The sequence below is a fragment of the Sinohyriopsis cumingii genome, chromosome 8 (assembly GCF_028554795.1).
Source record: "Sinohyriopsis cumingii isolate HCF-2022 chromosome 8, ASM2855479v2, whole genome shotgun sequence".
Taxonomy (NCBI): Eukaryota; Metazoa; Mollusca; class Bivalvia; order Unionida; family Unionidae; genus Sinohyriopsis; species Sinohyriopsis cumingii.
The window spans coordinates 68,747,006-68,766,429 of NC_142968.1; the positions used below are offsets into that span (position 1 = coordinate 68,747,006).

At 34.1% G+C, this 19,424-nt stretch overlaps 1 protein-coding gene across 2 annotated transcripts in view; it reads right to left on the reverse strand.

Moving 5' to 3' along the window:
- The window catches only part of LOC149793764 (uncharacterized), a 228,587-nt gene that overhangs the window by 29,622 nt on the left and 179,541 nt on the right, over positions 1-19,424 (reverse strand). For both annotated transcript variants that reach the window (XM_089967751.1, XM_089967750.1), the window contains 6 exons: positions 13,510-13,744; positions 11,907-11,991; positions 10,634-10,740; positions 9,199-9,306; positions 7,546-7,595; positions 7,020-7,201 (listed from right to left, as the gene is read on the reverse strand). In XM_089967751.1, the coding sequence (XP_089823877.1) occupies positions 7,020-7,201; positions 7,546-7,595; positions 9,199-9,306; positions 10,634-10,740; positions 11,907-11,991; positions 13,510-13,744 (767 nt within the window). The remainder of the gene's footprint in view (positions 1-7,019; positions 7,202-7,545; positions 7,596-9,198; positions 9,307-10,633; positions 10,741-11,906; positions 11,992-13,509; positions 13,745-19,424) is intronic.

The following is a 19,424-nucleotide window of genomic DNA, read 5'->3' on the forward strand; positions in this document are numbered from 1 at the left end:
TTGATTTTATGTACTGGATAGGTCTTAATTCTGAATACCAGCAACCTGGGTTGGATCCTCTGCAATGACTGATAACAAATTATCATCACCAAATGGTACATACTGCACTAAATATCACAGGTTTTGTGCTCATGGTAGTTTTTAGTGTCCTATATCTGTATAGCAAATACTGTTCCTGACAATCTCTGAATATGGCACTGGGGTTTATGAGACATGACTTGATGCCAAACTGGAATGGAATACTTTAAACTCAAGAGTTTACTGATATTTTATTTTCTTCTTCATTTTTGTAATGGGGACAACAGCATGATCATGTCTTAGTCAGAATCATATTACATGTATAATGAAATATGTTAGAATGAGTGAAGGCTGTGCCCTATAGACCTTTTTACTCAAGTGATTTAATTTATTCCCTTTTATTCTTGTATCTAAAAGAGATCATCAATCCCTCCACCCACCCCCCATAAATTAAAAATAAAATAAAAGTTCAGAAGTAACTTTCTGGGGACTGGCTGAGGCTTTTTGTGATCTGAATCTGGTAAGTATGCAGTATTAGATCAAGTCTAACAGTGGCACTGTCAACGATGCTAACCATACAAGAGTCTTGCTACTAGAATATAGTCTAATTGACTTTATCTGACCTCCTCCGATTTTACCAGTTTCATATACTGAAAGACTGAAAAATGTTTCTTTTAAATTTCATGTAATACCCTATACACCTGCTTATAAATCCAGTCAAACTGCAAACGTCAAAGGGCAAGATTGGTCACAGCATAGTGAGCCTGCAGATCAGAACCTATGCTGTTTGTTCTACTGAAAATTCCTAACAAATTGCATTCAACCAGATCTGGCAGCCCAATATGCAACTGCAAATCTGGGTCTGTGCAGTTTGCAGTGGGACTCATCTTAAAAGTGAGTATAATAATAATAATAATAATAATGAGAACTTTGTATAGCGCCTAATCTTTAGAAGCTCTAAGTGCTTTACAACATTAGAAAACACCTATTAAGATAAAAAACATATAATGATATTAGAAAACATTTAAAAAAACATGCTGAGAATATTTAAGGTAGGAAACATTATTAGGTCTTTAAGTTTGTTCTTGCAGTCAAAATAAGTGAGTTTTGAGAGACCTCTTGAATGTGATCACTATGTCTTTGTGCCTAAGTTCGGTGGGCAATTCATTTCACGTTGTTGGGTCCTGGTATGCAAAAGAACACTGTCCATATGACTTTGTTTTCATAGTGGGAATAATGAGTATACGATTGTCAGAAGAGGAGTGTACGTATCTTGCTGGTGTGTACACATGGGTGAGGTTGGATAGGTATGTTGGACTAGAGTCCGACAGTGAAATGTAGCACAGAAAACAAATTTTGTGTTTGATTCTGGATCAAATGAATAGCCAGTGTAGGGTACAGAGCAGTGGGGAGGTGTGCTCTGATTGTGGTACAATCTGAGCAGCTGTGTTTTTAACTTTTTGAAGTTTCTGGAGCAGATTGTGAGATGAATCAGACAGAATTGAGTTACAATAGTCCAGTCTTGAAAGTATTGAGAACACGTGTTTCAGTGGCATCAACTGAAAGATATTTGTGAATTGAGCTAATGCGTCTCAGCTCAAGATATGCAGCCTTGCATATGTTCATGACATGTTGGTGCAATAGGAGAGTACTGTCCAGAGTAACACCTAGGTTTCAAACTAATTGTATGAATTTAATGTTGGTGCTGCTGACATTTATTGTTTGAGGCAAAGGATGTGAATGAGAAAGTCTTTGTATTGTGATCAGACTGGCCTCAGGTTTATCATCATTCATCTGTAGCTTGTTACATGTCATCCATGATTTCACATCAGAAATGCACCTCTCTACACCTTGGATGGTTGCATCAACTTCAGTTGGGTGGCTAGATTTGTATATTTGGGTGTCATCAGCGTACAATTGGTGAGACACTGGATGATGATCTATGACACTTGACAGCGACTGAGTGTACAGAATGAAGAAAACAGGTCCAAGAACAGACCCCTGTGGAACACCACAACATAGATCAACTGGGCTGGAGTGTATTCCATTTGCAGATACAATTTGTGTCCTGTTGACCAAATAGGACTTGAATCACAGTAAGGCTGTATCATGAATGCCAAATACATGCTGGAGATGGTGAAGTAATATAGCATGGTCTATTGTGTCAAATGCTGCAGACAAATCAAGGAGGGCGAGGACTGTAATCTTTCCGCTACCCAACGCAGAGAGAATGTCATTAACTACTTTTAGAAGAGTAGTTTCAGTACTGTGGCAAGAGCGATATGCAGATTGTACATTGCTAAAAAGACTATTTGAATTTAGATGAGATACAAGTTGAGTATATATGGTGTATCTTTTCTTTGATTTGTGTATTGGAAATATACGTCATCTATTCATTATTCCAGTGGAAAAAGGATCTCCAGCTAAATTTGTCTGACTGATGTAACACAGAATAATTTGATTTGTGTGTGTGTGTGATTTGGATTTTTAACGTAGCTTTAACAATTTTTCAGTTATATCGCTATAACATCTGCAGTGTGGCAGTTTAGAGTGATGTCTAGCACTGGGGCATCATGCCGCAGACATGTAGCATCATGTCCCACCCAGTTACATTATCCTGACACCAGGATGACCAGTCCTAACACTAACCTCTTAATGCTGAGCACCTAGCGAGGCAGCTGTGAGTGCCATTTTTTTTAACAAGTCTTTGGTATGACTTAATGGATGGGCTTCAAACCTGCAACCTCCCACATCTTAGGCAGATGCTCTAACCATTAGGCCAATGGAACAGTCAATTTAATTTGAAAGGCATGTTATGCTAATCTTTACACTGTCAAACATGTAGTGGTCAGCGATTAAGTTTTATGGATTTGGGCTAAAATGTTCTTTAGAGGTGAAATCCGGTGTGGGGGGGGGTACCCCCAGCTTCTATGTGTGGGTGCCCATGATCAGCATTTAACATACCTAACCCACAATAGCAAATAAACAAACAGTAATAATCTGATTATATATGTTTCAATGTTTGCCAGTAATATTAAATAGCAATAAAGCATTTTTTTTTCTTGTCTCACTGTACAACCTGAAAATACTACTGGTATATTAAACAAAATCTGTTAAAGACTTCTCCTTTACAAAATTACACCAAACAAGAGCAAATAAAAATGTAACACCTAACTAAATCGAAATATCCAGTCTCAAAGTACTATCAGACAATTATATCTGGTGGTTTACTTTTGCCACACTTTAAAGTGCTCTGGTAATCCCCCTTGAGCATGCATTAAAAAAAAGAAGAAAATAACCAAAGCAAGTAAGCTGAGTATTAAACACTTCACTGTGCTACCCTCCATACTGCAAAATTGCAAGTCAAAGCTGTGCATATTTTTGTTGCTTAGATTCTGCAAAATAGTATTAATATCAACAACAACAAAAAAAGGTGAAAAAACCTCCGTATATAACAAATATTCTCTCAGATTCCATTGTGCCACCATAGTGACCTATTCTGTTTAAGAAGAAAGTGCAAGTCTCCTCATGAATATCATGTGACAATGATACAAATAATGGGCATATGTTATGACCATAAGATCTAACCAAATGATGTACATATCTGAAAATATTTTTTATGAAAATGAGGTAGTCAAGAAGTAGATATATAAACATGATCAGCAAATGACATTTAACCAGGTTTTTTTTCAAGGTAAATAACAAAATTTGAAGCAATAAAATATATAGATGAATGTTAGTAACCCTTTTAATGCTGACAAGCTACCTTCCTATATTTCATCTGTCCAAAGGTTTGTACATGCTGTCAAATTACATCTATGATACATAGTTTTCTAAAATTAAATTATTTGTGTAAGAATATATGTACAAGAGAGGTCTCTTAATTAAAATTAAAGTTCTGTCACCAAATCTATCAGTGATATGCTTTTGTTCTGATATAATTTAATGGCAATGCATGTATGTCAATAGGTAACTATCTTTCGTATCTCTTGTGCCTACTTCAGCCGATTATTTCCATGCCAATATGTTGATGCTCTATTGAGACTTCAGAGACGGCTGAGTTTGTAAAGTCTGCTATTGGTCTTGACTTATAAGTGAGTAAACATGGAACTATTAACACACTTAATATTAATTATCCCTCATGGAGTATCATTATATCAATCTAAATAATAACCCCATTAATTGACTGGCTGGTTGATTGATTGATTAGCTGGTTGATTTATTGATTAATTGACTGATTGATTAGCTGGTTGATTGGTTGACCAGATGTTGATTAATTGATTAGCTGGTTGATTGATTGGTGAGCTGGTTGATTGACTAATTGATTGATTGATTAGATGGTTGATTGAATAATTGATTGATGAGCTGGTTGATTAATTGATTGATTGATTAGCTGGTTGACTGATTGCTTAGCTGGATGATTGGTTAAATAATTGATTGATTGATTACCTGAATGAACCACTGATTTAATTTCAGAATTGGTCTTTGCTTATTACTGCTGCACAATACACATTCCATATATTTAAAAAAACTGAATAACTAGGACTAATACAATTCAGGTAGACATCAGGTGTATCCCTTAATCTTGAAATAATCCATCTAGACACTAGGTGTATCCCTCCATCCTTATATATTCTTTCAATCCAGACTGTCCCTAGCATTCCACGTGCTAAGTTATAAAAAGGAGTGGGTAAAAACTGAAGAAAAAGATCAGCCCTCCATTGAACTGAAGTGAATAAAGAATGATCCAATCATGTTTGAAATTTCATGTTAAACACATTAATGTGATATTCTTTTAAACCTTTTATGTCCATTCTGGAAGGATCCCTATCTAATTCTCCTCATTACAATGATGGACAAAGGGGCATAATTCAAACACCCCAACTTCAAAACTGTCATGCTACTCAAAGCAAATTTTTATTTTTATTCTGCCATTAGACAGTAAACGAAGACTTACAAACAAGAGCACAAGACTTCCTGTGAGACAAGGAAAATGTGAAATGGCCTTAATTTGTACCTGTGTCACATGACATACCCAAGGAAAAACCCATAACTCACATAGCCTAACTAATTTTTTTGGACAATATGATTTTAGCATCAGATCTAAACCAGCTAATGCGGTTGATGTTGCTGATCTTTGAATGTAAAAGTAAAAATTACAAAAGTATAGCATCTGCAACAGCATTCATTCATAACCTTTGAAAATCAACATAGACAAACACACACACACACACACATACATACACTTGAATGTAAAAGTAAAAATAAAAAAGTATAGCATCTGTGACAGCATTCATTCATGACCTTTGAAAATCAACACAGACAAACACACACACACACACACACACTTGAATGTAAAAGTAAAAATAAAAAAGTATAGCATCTGTGACAGCATTCACTCATAACCTTTGAAAATCAACACACACACACACACACACATGACAATACCTTAAAATATTTTAAATTAAAAAATAATCTAAATATTTAATATTCAATTTTGCCACAGCAGACATCAACACATTAGCTGATTCAAATCTCTTACACCATTCCACCATCACTTCTATTGTTTTAGGAAACATATACCCATCTGGACTGTTAAGAATACAGAAAACATAGAAATTACTACTATTAATGCTGCTGATACTGCTGATATGTACTATAACAATAACAACCACAATAACTGTTCTAATGTTTAAGTACTAACAAGTAAATTACAATGAAACACATCTGAATAAAATATAATCTGAGAATGATAGTTTTAACAATAACTTTCACAACATGAAAATTACAGAGAATCATTATGAAATATTACAACAACAAGAAGAACAACAACAAAGATAATAATAATAATATATTCCATGTTGTGTTAGATGTATTAAAATAACATAATATTTGGAAAGTTTTTCTTTCTACCAAAGGAAATATTTTAATTCAAGCATTGACATTTCTTGTTCAGTTATAAATCTACTACAGTAATTGAAAAATGGTTTAAAAAATAAAACTTTAACAAATTACACTGTACACATGAATATAAATGTATATTTTGTTGATGCTAGAAATGTGTCCATATGACAGGCCAATAAAATGCAGTCAAACAGGAACCATAACTCTGTCAAAGTCAAATGTTGCTGGGAAATGTTGAAATCATATAGAGCCAAGCTCTTTATAATGTAAGTATTGAAACCAGGTATGATTTATTCAAAAGTCACATACTAGCAAAATATTGGCAGGATGTGATTTGACATGACTGATGGAAATAGTTAATACTATATCTATCCGCATCACAGTGGCATGAGCTTGAAAGCTTTTTCAATGCTTAACATATTTTATTAGTATTACTGGTACACAGTTCTTGAAATGTAATGAGGGTCATGAAAATAACAGTCTGATGACAAACAATGATTATGAAGAAGATAATGATTATGAATAAGACAATGATAAATGAGTAAGATAATGATAAATATAAATTATGACAAAGATGACAATGATAGTGATGCAATGACAATGACAGCATGAATAATGGTCAAAAGGTGGCATCTGTGGTGCTAAATATATATAACCTAGATCATACCCATGCCCTGTGGTATCAACTTTGCAGGTAATGGTGGAGAAAACTTGCTAACTTTGTAATTCACTAATTATTTAATGTGAACTTTTTGTGTGCAAGCCTAAAGACAGTAACAGTTATTACAGTAGAACCCATCTTCAAGGACTGCCTCATGTGCCACAAATTTACTGTCTCAGAAGACAAGTGGTCTCTCATAACAGGTCACAATGCTATATAATCAATATTTTTGTGCATTGAGAATATGGTCTCTCAAGACAGGTGGTCTCACACAGAAGTGGTCTTTAAAGACAGGTTTTAATATATAAGACTACTCTCATCATCATAATTAGGCAATCTGGTTAACTGCTTACTACAATATGAATGCTAATTCCAATGAAACAAAAAAATAAGTTTCTTTTTATTCCGATGCAAACAAAATTACACACTAACTTACAGTTTAGTATACTGCTCCTGAAGTGATTCTTGGATCTGCTTGTCGACCTGTTTTATTGATGGTGTTCTCTGGATACTCCTGCGACCACCACCCTGAGAATCAATGGACTGCTCTCGAGTGTACACTGTCTTATGGGTCTGGTCCCTTGACACACCCATGGCAATAGAAGAAACAACTGGTTCCTACAGAAAAGCAAAGTTGAATTTCTGACAACTGTATTGGTTAATAACTGAATTATGAATGATTCTAAATTCTTTATAAATCTGCCATGATATCTGACTACATGTAGTGGGATGCCAAATCAAAAGTAGCAAAATCCATAATACCAATTAGAAAATCCTCATTTACCTATTACCTCCTTTGTGCTGATATTTCATTGCTTAACTGTTGTACAATAAACCCAAAATGACACCTCTGACAAAGTGCTCTTCTGTAATGCCTGCACTTCTTCCAAGGATTTAAAACCCTCTTGAAATGTTTTACGTAACATCAAAAATGGCAAAACATTCAAGCATAATTTACTTACTTGGTCATTGAATAAAATACTGCCTGTTGTGGCTGCAATTTCTTGCAATACTGAAAAGACAAAAGATGAAAGACTCTGCATTTTCCATGGCTTTTATGAAATAATAGTCCATTCTTACTGACTGATAAGACAATAAAGTACTACATTTCTTCTGTGATCAACTAGAGGCACTCTGCTGGTTGCACTTCATGTCACTCCCTTTTAAAGTGATTCCTTTATTCTTTATATGGCAGGATAAAGTTACAAATGTAACTCTTGTTATGTGACTACTCTATTTATATACCATATATATTGTAAGGAAACAACCATACTAAATGTAATAAATACTATAAATTAATTTTTTTGTGGAGTAGCAATTTATGTGGATTTTGTGGTTGCCTCAAACCACGTAAGATCCAGCTAACACTGGCCTTTCAGTAGCAAATGTTGGACTGTTTGCCAAATTACAAATTTAGGTAACCACAGAAAATTTAATTTTTCACAAAGTCATGAAAATAGCTACTCACCAAAATAACTCAAAGGACATTTTCTCTATTATGAGGAAAATTCAGGCTGACTCAAGCGGAAACCTGGATACAGTAACATCTCCGAAGTGTCAAAAATAAACAATTATGGGAACTGTCATAATCTCAGCAATGATCCACTAAGAAAGGCTAAAATGCTTGAGCTACATACAAGGACAGTATGAAAGACAACAGGTTAAGGACTGATATGATGAGATGTGAAAATAAAAGTAAATTCATTTAATAATTGTCATTTCTGTCCATTTGTTTACTACAAATAAGGTAAATGAAAGTCAGAACTCCTGAAAGTTTTTAGCAAATCTCTTGATCTGCCCTAAGCTGACCTCTCTGTACTGTCAAATGTGTGTGTTAATTTCTGCATACTAAACATGCCAAAGTGATTGCTATGTTAAGCATCTACATATGGACACCAAAAAGATCACTATTTTAAACATACACAAATGGACACCAAAGAGATCACTATGTTAAGCATCCAGGCATGGACACCAAAGAGATAGCTAAGTTAAGTTTTCACACATGAACACCAAAGTGATAACTATGTTAAGTTTCTACACATGGACACCAAAGTGATTGCTATGCTAAGCATCAACACATGGACACCAAAGAGACTGATATGTTAAGCCTTCATACAGAGACACCAAAGTGATAACTATGTTAAGCTTCCAGACATGAACACCAAAGTGACTGCTATGTTAAGCTTCCACACATGGACACAAAAGTGATAGCGATGTTAAACTTTCAGACATGGACATCAAAGTGATTGCTATGTTAAGCTTCCAGATGTGGATACCATAAAGATTGATATGTTAAGCTTCCTCACATGCACACCAAAAAGATCAATATGTTAACATTCCACACATGGTCACCAAAGTGATCACAATGTTAAGCTTCCACACATGGACACCAAAGTGACTGCTATGTTAAGTTTCCACACATGAACGCCAAAGTTATTGATATTTTAAGCTTCCACAAATGGACACCATAGTGATTGCTACGTTAAGCTTCGACATATGGACACTAAAGTAACTGCTATGCTGAACTTCAGCCAGGGCAAGCTTAATACAAATTAAGCTATTTATTCCATTAACTGAAAAATCATCGAAAGAATAATTTCTAATATGCAACCTACCCTCATAAACATTCTGTGTCATAGCTTGTAACTGTGGAAGAACTTTGCTTTCTCTATCAAATGATATCATCTCCAGATCAGCTACTACTTGACCCTGTGTCAAAAATTCTGAAAGAAAAGCAATGAGAAAGATAGATAACTATAGTGCTGAAAGAAACTGCATTGCAAAAGCAACATCCATGATGTAGGCAACAGTGTTTAAAACTTACTATTTCTGTGGATCCTTAGAGATGAAGTATAATGTGTTATCGGCAATTCAGCTTATACTGAGATAGGTTAACTATTAAAATTACATTCAATGAAAAAATGAAATCCATAACTAAACTCTGTGTGAGGGACCACACTACCATCTCTACTTGCTAATAAGTCTCATCAAACTATGCCCACCAAGATCTGCCTCTGCATAATGTGCTGGTAGATCTGTTGACAATAATCAGTAGAACCAACAACACCAACCCTGATCTGCCAGCATATTATGTAATCAGAGTATATGGTTTGCATTTGAACCATATGGTATATGGAGTGATAGGTAACAATGTAATTATATTTGTGTTCTTCTTTATTTGTGATGGATGAGCAATATGTTTGAACCAATTGTATATCAGACCAAGGTAGTACGGTGAAGAAGACCAGACAATTTACATCAAACCACTGTCACTCTGAGTGGATAATTTAACTTTGAAAATTGTGGAATATGGGATCAGACCATCAACTGGAGGTGCAGAGTAAGTGCATGACCACTGTGTTATCCAGTCTACTATCAATATTTCGCAATCATGGTTTCTACTAACTTACAAGGGCAAAATGAAGACTATGGCAAACACGTTAAATAAACTGAGGAAACTTTATCTATAAGAATAAGAAATATAGTGATAATCGAAAAAAATAACTGATATTTATAAGGATAAGAAATATATGTGATAATCTAAAAATAAACTGATATTTTAGTAAACTTAGATTTTTAAGTTAATAAATTCATAGATACTTCTGAGACCAAATGAAAGAGTAGCATATTGAAAACCCCATGATATGTGGCTATTCATAATGGCATATTTAACAATCCAAGACACCAAAAGAGATGGCTTGTTGCCACATTAGTTCTTTTCACCTTGCAATTACCACCTATAAAAAGATCTAGACAGTAAAGATTATGCTTACGAACCTAAAGACTATTACAGGTTCTGTCTGGGTCACACAAAAAATACTTTAGAAATAATCTTTTTGATAGTCTGCTACAAACACTGAATTTAAATATCCAACAAATCAAAGTGTGCCATTTATGATGATAGCTCCCCATCCCCACCCCAACAAAAGCATATCCACTATTTTCAGTACCCCAACAATTATACAGTTTTGTAACAAAGCAAAAAATTACATCAATGAAAAAAAATAAAATATACACTATGAGAAAAACACAGATGCATGCATCCTGTACCTTTTTCTATGAGAAGTTTACTTATTTGGTTCCTGAAAGTGACAACTCCTTCATATGTGCTTAAGTATTCATCAACTATGGGATGGTCCACCAGGCTGACCGATTTTCTGTTAAAAGAGAATTGAATTGTGTGCTTAATAAAAGATTTAAAATAAAATTTAAAATTTAAAATAAAATAATACATTTTTCTATACAGAAACTGATATTGTATAAAGCATGTATTCTTTGGTGTTAACAATATTCTTTCATTCACCTGATTTTTACATAGCTCAAGTTTAACACATTCTTTACATTAAACTAAAGGAGTCATGGAGACCAGCAGACTGCAGGCTGGATTCATGACAAAAATGGTTCCTGTTCAAATCCTAACATTGGTGTGTGTCCTTGTTTAGATGCTATATTCCTAGTGTCTTGGCACCAAATAATAATGCCAGAAAGACTAAAGAAATGAAGTATTACTTCAGGTTACATCTTTCAGTTTAATTCATTTTAACAAATCAAAATTGCCTTTTGAAATATATGTAGCCCAAAGCAAAATGAGGTTGTTTTGTTAAAAAAGATGACTGGTACTTAATTCCAGGATTATAAAATAGAGTTTTATTGAGTAATTTGTGCAAATTTTGGAACTATTTTTGCTGACCTACATTTTCTTTTTTAATATCAATTAAATTCAAGCAAGTAATTTCACACCATCAGAAAAACTGTATCACTGGAAATACAAATCTTAGTTACACACAACTTTGAAGAAATCAGTCATCAGAACAAATGCTGAGCATAGCTAGTATTAAAAAAAATTCTCAATATGTGCACTGGAATATTTTATACAGAACATAATAAGAACTGACCAAATTTTTCAAATTATCTGCTAACACACTGCAACATCTGAAATATAGTATGTAGTCAATGGAGTGAGAAGATCATGGTGATCTATTTTTATTGCTTTACACAGAACTCCATTAAAACAAGGATGGTATAATATGTAGAAACATGCAGTAAGTAAATACACCCACAAAAAATTAAGCTAAAGGCAAAACTTCAACACAATCACTGGAATGTTGTGCACACTTCATGGTGAATGCAGAATTATGAAGTTTCATAGCTGCATATACAATACTAATCAAGAGATAGAAATAGGGAAGAAACTTCACTGCAACACTGATGACTGTAGTACCTGATTTTGGTTGTACAATAAGTCATTTGACACAAATTAGAACATTTATTTAATTTGCTGGATATACAATACTAGCAAATACACTTAAGTGGGATGACTTACATTCTTTGTGCTGATCCTTTAACTGCAGTTGGTGGGGGTGATGTCCCTCTATCAAGAGTTTCCTCCCTTGCAAGTTTCTTCTCTTCTGTTAAAATTATAAATGTTATGAGGCATTAATATGAACAAGGTCCTTGTGGCCTGTAAGCCACTATGGTCAATGTAGTATAAGAAAATGTTATCAACAAGACCCTTGTGGACTGTGCAGCTGGTAGGGTGAATGCATCATGACATTGTTATGAACAAGGCCCTTGTGAAATGTATAGCTAGTATGGTCAATGTGTTATAAGGCATTATTATGAACAAAGCCCTTGTGCCCTGTGCAGCAAGTATGGCCAATGTGTTATAGGCATTGTTATGAACAAGGCCCTTGTGACCTGTGCAGCTAGTATGGTCAATGTGTTATAGCCACTGTTATGAACAAGGCCCTTGTGACCTGTGCAGCTAGTATGGCCAATGTGGTATAAAGCATTGTTATGAGCAAGGCCCTTGTGGCTTGCACAGCTAGTATGGTCAATGTGTTATAGGCATTGTTATGAACAAGGCTCTTGTGACTTGTACAGCTAGTATGGTCAATGTCTTATATATGGCATTGTTATGAACAAGGCCCTTGTGACCTGTGCAGCTAGTATGGTCAATGTGTTATAGGCATTGTTATGAACAAGGCCCTTGTGGCTTGTACAGCTAGTATGGTCAATGTGTTATACGGCATTGTTATGAACAAGGGCCCTTGTGACCTGTGCAGCTAGTATGGTCAATGTGTTATAAAGCATTGTTATAAACAAGACCATTGTGGCCTGTGCAGCTAGTATGGTCAACGTGTTATAAGGCATTGTTATGAGCAAGGCCCTTGTGGCCTGTACCACTAGTATGGTCAATGTGTTATATATGGCATTGTTATGAACAAGGCCCTTGTGACTTGTACAGCTAGTATGGTCAATGTGTTATATATGGCATTGTTATGAACAAGGCCCTTGTGACTTGTACAGCTAGTATGGTCAATGTGTTATATATGGCATTGTTATGAACAAGGCCCTTGTGACTTGTACAGCTAGTATGGTCAATGTGTTATATATGGCATTGTTATGAACAAGGCCCTTGTGACTTGTACAACTAGTATGGTCAATGTGTTATAGGCATTGTTATAAACAAGGCCCTTGTGGCTTGTACAGCTAGTATGGCCAATGTGTTATAAGGCATTGTTATGAACAAGGCCCTTGTGGCCTGTACCACTAATATGGTCAATGTGTTATAGGCATTGTTATGAACAAGGCCCTTGTGGCCTGTGGGATGGAAGTCTTTGTAAAGTTTCATGGCAATCCTACAAGTACTTTAGGTGTAGTAAACTTGCTTTAATGCACATACAACCAATGACAGTCAATGGACAAGGGACTATATAATATCTGATACCCTGTTATAGTCTATGACCAAAAGAGCTAATAACAGAACTGATAGGTGCCATTAAGTCATGAATAATGAAAAGCCTAACATAATATGGACAAAATTATTCATTGCTGTAGTAAAATTTTAAATAACAATGCAATAATTGATTTACTGTTCTTTTGACATGCAAAATGAAGTGCATTAATTGGTAAATTGTAAGCACCTTTAATATCATCTGCGACTGGAATATCATCATCGTCCTCTTCCAAGATTAACTGGTCATCATCCAGAGATTTTTGAGATGGGATAGAAATTGCTGGGGACTTTGCTCTGCGTTCTTCTATTGCCCCTCTTGTTTCATCTAGTTTAGTTTTGTACTGGTTGCGAAGTGAGGCACGACTCATTGCTGATCTTGTATGATGTTCCTCCTCTGACTCTGAAATCGGCTCAGCCTGGGTCTATAATACACCAGATATTTAAGAAATTTTAATGTTGTTTCTGCAGTAGATTTTCTCATTTCATTTGATATATTTCTTAGTTTGGAAAACTTCATTGTTTTGTTTTTGTCCTTTTAACAACTCTATTCAATACTCTTCAGTCTATAATTAATAATTTTGAACAAAAAAAACAACAATAAAGAAATAATAAATGTAACACAGTCCATATCATTTCTTAATATGATGGTCTGGACCAGTCAACATGTACTATGAGTATGTGTGCAACTTTATTAATCCTGTACCCAACAAAGCTTTTCCAAATTTAGAATATTTCAGGCAGTCTGCTGAATGAGGATAGCAGTATTGGTTGGTTGGTTGGTTGTTAACCTGCTGATCTTTGTTACTTTATGACAGAACCTTTTATCTGGCTTATATTCATTCTGTAGCACTTTAAAAAAAAATCATCTCAAATATTTCTTACTAACAAGGGATCCATGCCAAGTGAGCATAAAAGCAATAACAAAAGACAAGAGATCCAAGTGAGCCTGACACTGCTCACTTTGCTACTTAATAGCCAGCTTCAAAAGTTGAGGATCAATACATTTGTGTCTGATGAATTTTCTTCCTATGTTATTTACTGAAGATTTTATCTAAAGAATCCTTTCATGCTTTCTCTATTCTGCTTGTATCTTCATCTATATTTGATGGCACATCATTTTTATTTATTCAGTATTGAATTATCTTTAAGCCTAAATGTTTGCTGCTATATTTGGTTCATTTTGTTCAGCTGTTTTTTGAGATACATTGTTCCAGTGTTTTTCTATTTTTGGTAACAGCAGTCATATTATATATTTCATGCCAAATAGGTACCATTATTGCCAGGATTATTTCATCAAATTTTGTCACTTTCAGTAAAGAAACAGATTAAACTGTTTTCTGTTTTTAGTAATGGAAACTTGATGACTGATTAGCATCATTTATACTTTTTAAATGCCCCCCCTTCTCCAATTGTTTTTCATTATTATGTCAGTGTGTTGAATATGTTAGAATACTTGTATCATGTAGTGAGAGGGCATATCTAAGTTGTTGGAACTTGTAACCAATCCCATTATCCTATTGTGACAATAAAATATGTTTAAACAATAAACAAATGCCCGTCACACCATGATGCTTTCTTCAAAATTAGGTTGAAATTGGTCTAGTGTATTCTTGAGAGGAGGTTCAAGCCTGCAAATGTTGATGGATTGTGGATGCTACATGTTGCACATCAAATGCAGTGCAATACCAAAACATCACTTGGCATTTTGGCCATATGAATTAATAAAATGATTTTGTTTTACCAATCTTTGCATACATACTGAATTTCATCCTTATGTCGTTCCATTTTTGTTTTTTATTCCTACAGTCTTGTGGGTACACTCTGGTGTAGGCTATATGTACATTATCCCATTTTTGTTTTTTATTCCTATAGTCTTGTGGGTACACTCTGGTGTAGGCTATATGTACAGGTACATGGTGACAGGTTCTGGCTATACAAGACTACGCTGAAAAGTTTGAGAACCGAGTCACAGTCTATATTAGTGTTCTGTTGGACCATTATACAGATCCAGGTCCATGCTCTCTGCATTTGGAACTGACATGTAAATGAGTATAATGTAAAGACCCCAATGACCATTATACAAATCCAGGTCTATGCTCTCCGCATTTGGAACTGACATGTAAATGAGTATAACGTAATGACCCCAATGACCATTATACAGATCCAGGTCCATGCTCTCTGCATTTGGAACTGACATGTAAATGAGTATAATGTAAAGACCCCAATGACCATTATACAAATCCAGGTCTATGCTCTCTGCATTTGGAACTGACATGTAAATGAGTATAATGTAAAGACCCCAATGACCATTATACAAATCCAGGTCTATGCTCTCCGCATTTGGAACTGACATGTAAATGAGTATAATGTAAGGACCCCAATGACCCAATGTTAACAACAAAAAAATGAAGTAAAACATACAACATAATCTATTCAGTGAAAAGATTTCTTTGTCAAAACCTAACAACAATTTCAATCAACTGTGATTGACATAGAATGTACTCTAATCATTCCTGAAAGAAAGAAAAAAACTGAACAGTTGGAAATATATAAAAAAAAGTTTGTCAAATAAAAAGATGAGAACATAATGAAAATCATGGGAAGGTAAAACTGATTAGGTCATGGATAGTATCTGTGACTACTGAAAACTCATTATAAGTGCAGTAAATAAAACTATCAATGGAACAATTTGATAAATACTGTGTTGAGGAAAACGTAAATAATAATGATGAAACGATTTGTTGAGCCACCTTCTGTTCAGCTGGACGGATGTAAGGACACATGAATGGAAATGAAAACAATTGCTATATTAAGCTTCCTCCAAGGTGGGCTCAACAAAAAATGATTCCCATTAGCAATAAAAACAATAATAATAATAACAATAAGGTGGGCTCAACAAAAATAATGCCCATTAACAATAACAACAACAATAACAATAATAACAATAAGGTTGGCTCAATAAAAATGGTTCACATTAACAATAACAACAACAATAATAAATAACAATAAAGTCAGGCTCAACAAAAATGATCCACATTCAAATTAAAGCAGAAATGGAAATTAAAAAGTACTTCATGCAACAAAAGGTACAATATTGAAATAAACAACAATAATGCAAGATTAATACATTTTTATAATAAGTATTCTGAAGGTAATAAAATATTAATGCAGTTATATCTATTTTGATTGAAAGGTCCTTAAGGAAATATTGTTATTAATTAGAGAGGAACAAAATGATTACTAATTTGTTATAACATTTGGTCTGCAAGATAATTTATTTAAATATCATAGAACAAAAGAAAGTGACCAGAAAAATATTAAGTAAAATAACTGTTCATCATACATATAGGATTCATGTGATATGAATGGCGACAAGTAAGAAAAATTAGGTTTACTAATGTACAGTTCAGCAAACATTTCATGAAAAGAAGCAGTTTTGAGTACCACAACTATAAAAATAATCTGAAATTTGCAACAAAATCTCGATAGCTGACAATATACAACAAAATAAAAATTCATAATACATACTGATACAAACAACTTGTACAGTCAACTAAACATATTTTTCCATACAATTTAATATGATCCAGTTATTTTGCAGTGGAAATGAAGAGTACATGTAATTTATCTCGATATCCCTTGCTCATATTACCTTTATTTCACATTGGAAATGAAGGGTACATGTAATTAATCTAGATATCCCTTCCCCATATTACCCCCATTTTACAAATCAGTTACAATTTCTTTTGACCTATAATACAACACAGTGTGTAACATTCCAATTCGATCACAGAGGTAACAACTTTTTTCCAAACGAAGGAAGCATGTTTATGCATTTTTGTGGATTCATATTTGTGTGTAGGTGCATATTTTCAGCTCCTTCCAAAATTGCACATGCAGAAATGTTCACAACTTTGAAGTCATGATACCAATTTTAGATGCAGTCAAATCCAAATGAATCATGTATAAATACCCACTTTTGTATTTTGAAGTATCAAGAGAAGCCATAGAACTTCAAAAATAAAACTTCAAAAATGCAAACATTTAGGTAATACAAACAAGACAGATTGCTTTTTTTAAATGCTTAAATTAACTGATTGCGCTATTTCGTTTCCTTTAAAAAGTGTACCTCTTCACACTGTATGGCACCAAAACTGGACAATTTTTATATTGTATGGAGTTTACACTGACTGTAGAACTACTATACCTGGGTGGCTTTATGGTTGGGGATGGGAGAGGTCACTGGGGACTTTACAATGAGGGAGGGGACAGTTGATTGACGGGACATGGATAGTGAATGAACTGGAGAGGACTCCTTTTCCTTCTCTTTCTCCTTGTGTGAGCAAAATTCAAAGAAAATCATTATTTTTATTATGTTCAACACACCCTGAAAGGCTTAATATATATTTCAATCATCTGACACTTATTACATGAATTTCTACACACAATCTTGAAGTATTCTTTATATATATATATATATATATATATATATATATATAATTTATACATTAGTTTATGAAATTGCTAAAGCATCGTTTTCAAGTATAATATCAAGAGTTTTATTCCCTACCTGTTATCTTTTGTTACAAACCAGTAGTCACTGTTTTGCAAAAACCGCTTTTCACATGACAAATTGGTACTGACTGTTTTGACAAGTTAGTGTTGACTGTGTTAACAAATAAGTATTGATGGTGTTGACAAGTTAGTATTGATGGTGTTGACAAGTTAGTATTGACTGTATTGGCAAGTTAGCGCTGTGCTGACAAATTAGTATTGACTGTGTTGACAAGTTAGTACTGACTGTATTGGCAAGTTAGCACTGTGCTGACAAATTAGTATTGACTGTGTTGACAAGTTAGTATTGACTGTGTTGACAAGTTAGTATTGATGGTGTTGACAAGTTAGTATTGACTGTATGGAGAAATTAGTATTGGTTGTGTTGATAACTTATTGTTTTGACAAATTAGCACTGACTGTGTTGACAAGTTAGTATCAACTGTGCTGACAAGTTAGTATTGATATTGCTGACAAGTTAGCACTGACTGTTGACAAGTTAGTACTGACTGTTGACCATATATTACACTCATGATTAAGGAGAAAGTAACCAATTTATTATCTTTCAAGCGGCAAGCAACCAAATTTCTCTCTAATAATAATGAAACAATTTTAAAATATGACATTCATCAACATTTAAACTGGAAGCCAATCAAGTACAAATAAATCTGGTCATCCCATCCCCACTGAACAAAAATCATGTGAAAAGAAGGGACTCATATTAATATTAAACATGTTTATTCAGTGCATTTTAGGAAGTCATTTATTATATATTTTATTTCTATTGGAGATAGGCTGAACAACTCCAAGTCTTCTCTATGCCACCACTGCCCCTTTTCATCTTAAAGAATAACCCTTAAGGAAAATTGTTTAATAGTAAAATTTTATTTTAAAAAATTATTAAAAAATTTAAAAACCTTAGACATTTTTTAAAAGTAAAAATATAAACAATTATTGCAATATTCATTGACAATAACTAGTGTTACCAAATATCTTAATTTAAAAGAACTTATAGGGATGTGGCAATGTAATTTCTCAATCGTATCACAAGTCATGCTATGCAGAGTTGTTGTTACTGGCACCAAGAAGGCATTGCTTGGCTATTGCTCCAAAAAGTAATCAGGAAATTATGCATTGTGTATAATTTGTAAATTTTTCATACTGATATGTACCTGCAAGTATCTAATATCTATTCCATAAACCATACAAATGTTCAGTAAATGCACAAATGTATCAATTTCCATACATAGATGTTTACCTATGTTGGTTACTGATGTGTACCAGAAAGGCACAGTCAATACTTGATTTGGTCAGGCAGATTAAGGTACCATATATACAGGCTACTAAGTCCAATCAAGCTGCAGCAGCAACACATACCCTGATCCACAATTGCATAATGCACCAGCAAATCTGAGTCTACATTATTTGTTTTGCTGCCCACTTCTAGAAACTGCATAAACCCAGATCTACCAGTGCATTATATGATGGCAAAATCTGGGTCTGTGCAGTTTGCAGCTGAAATTGACCTATAAGTGAGTATATATGGCA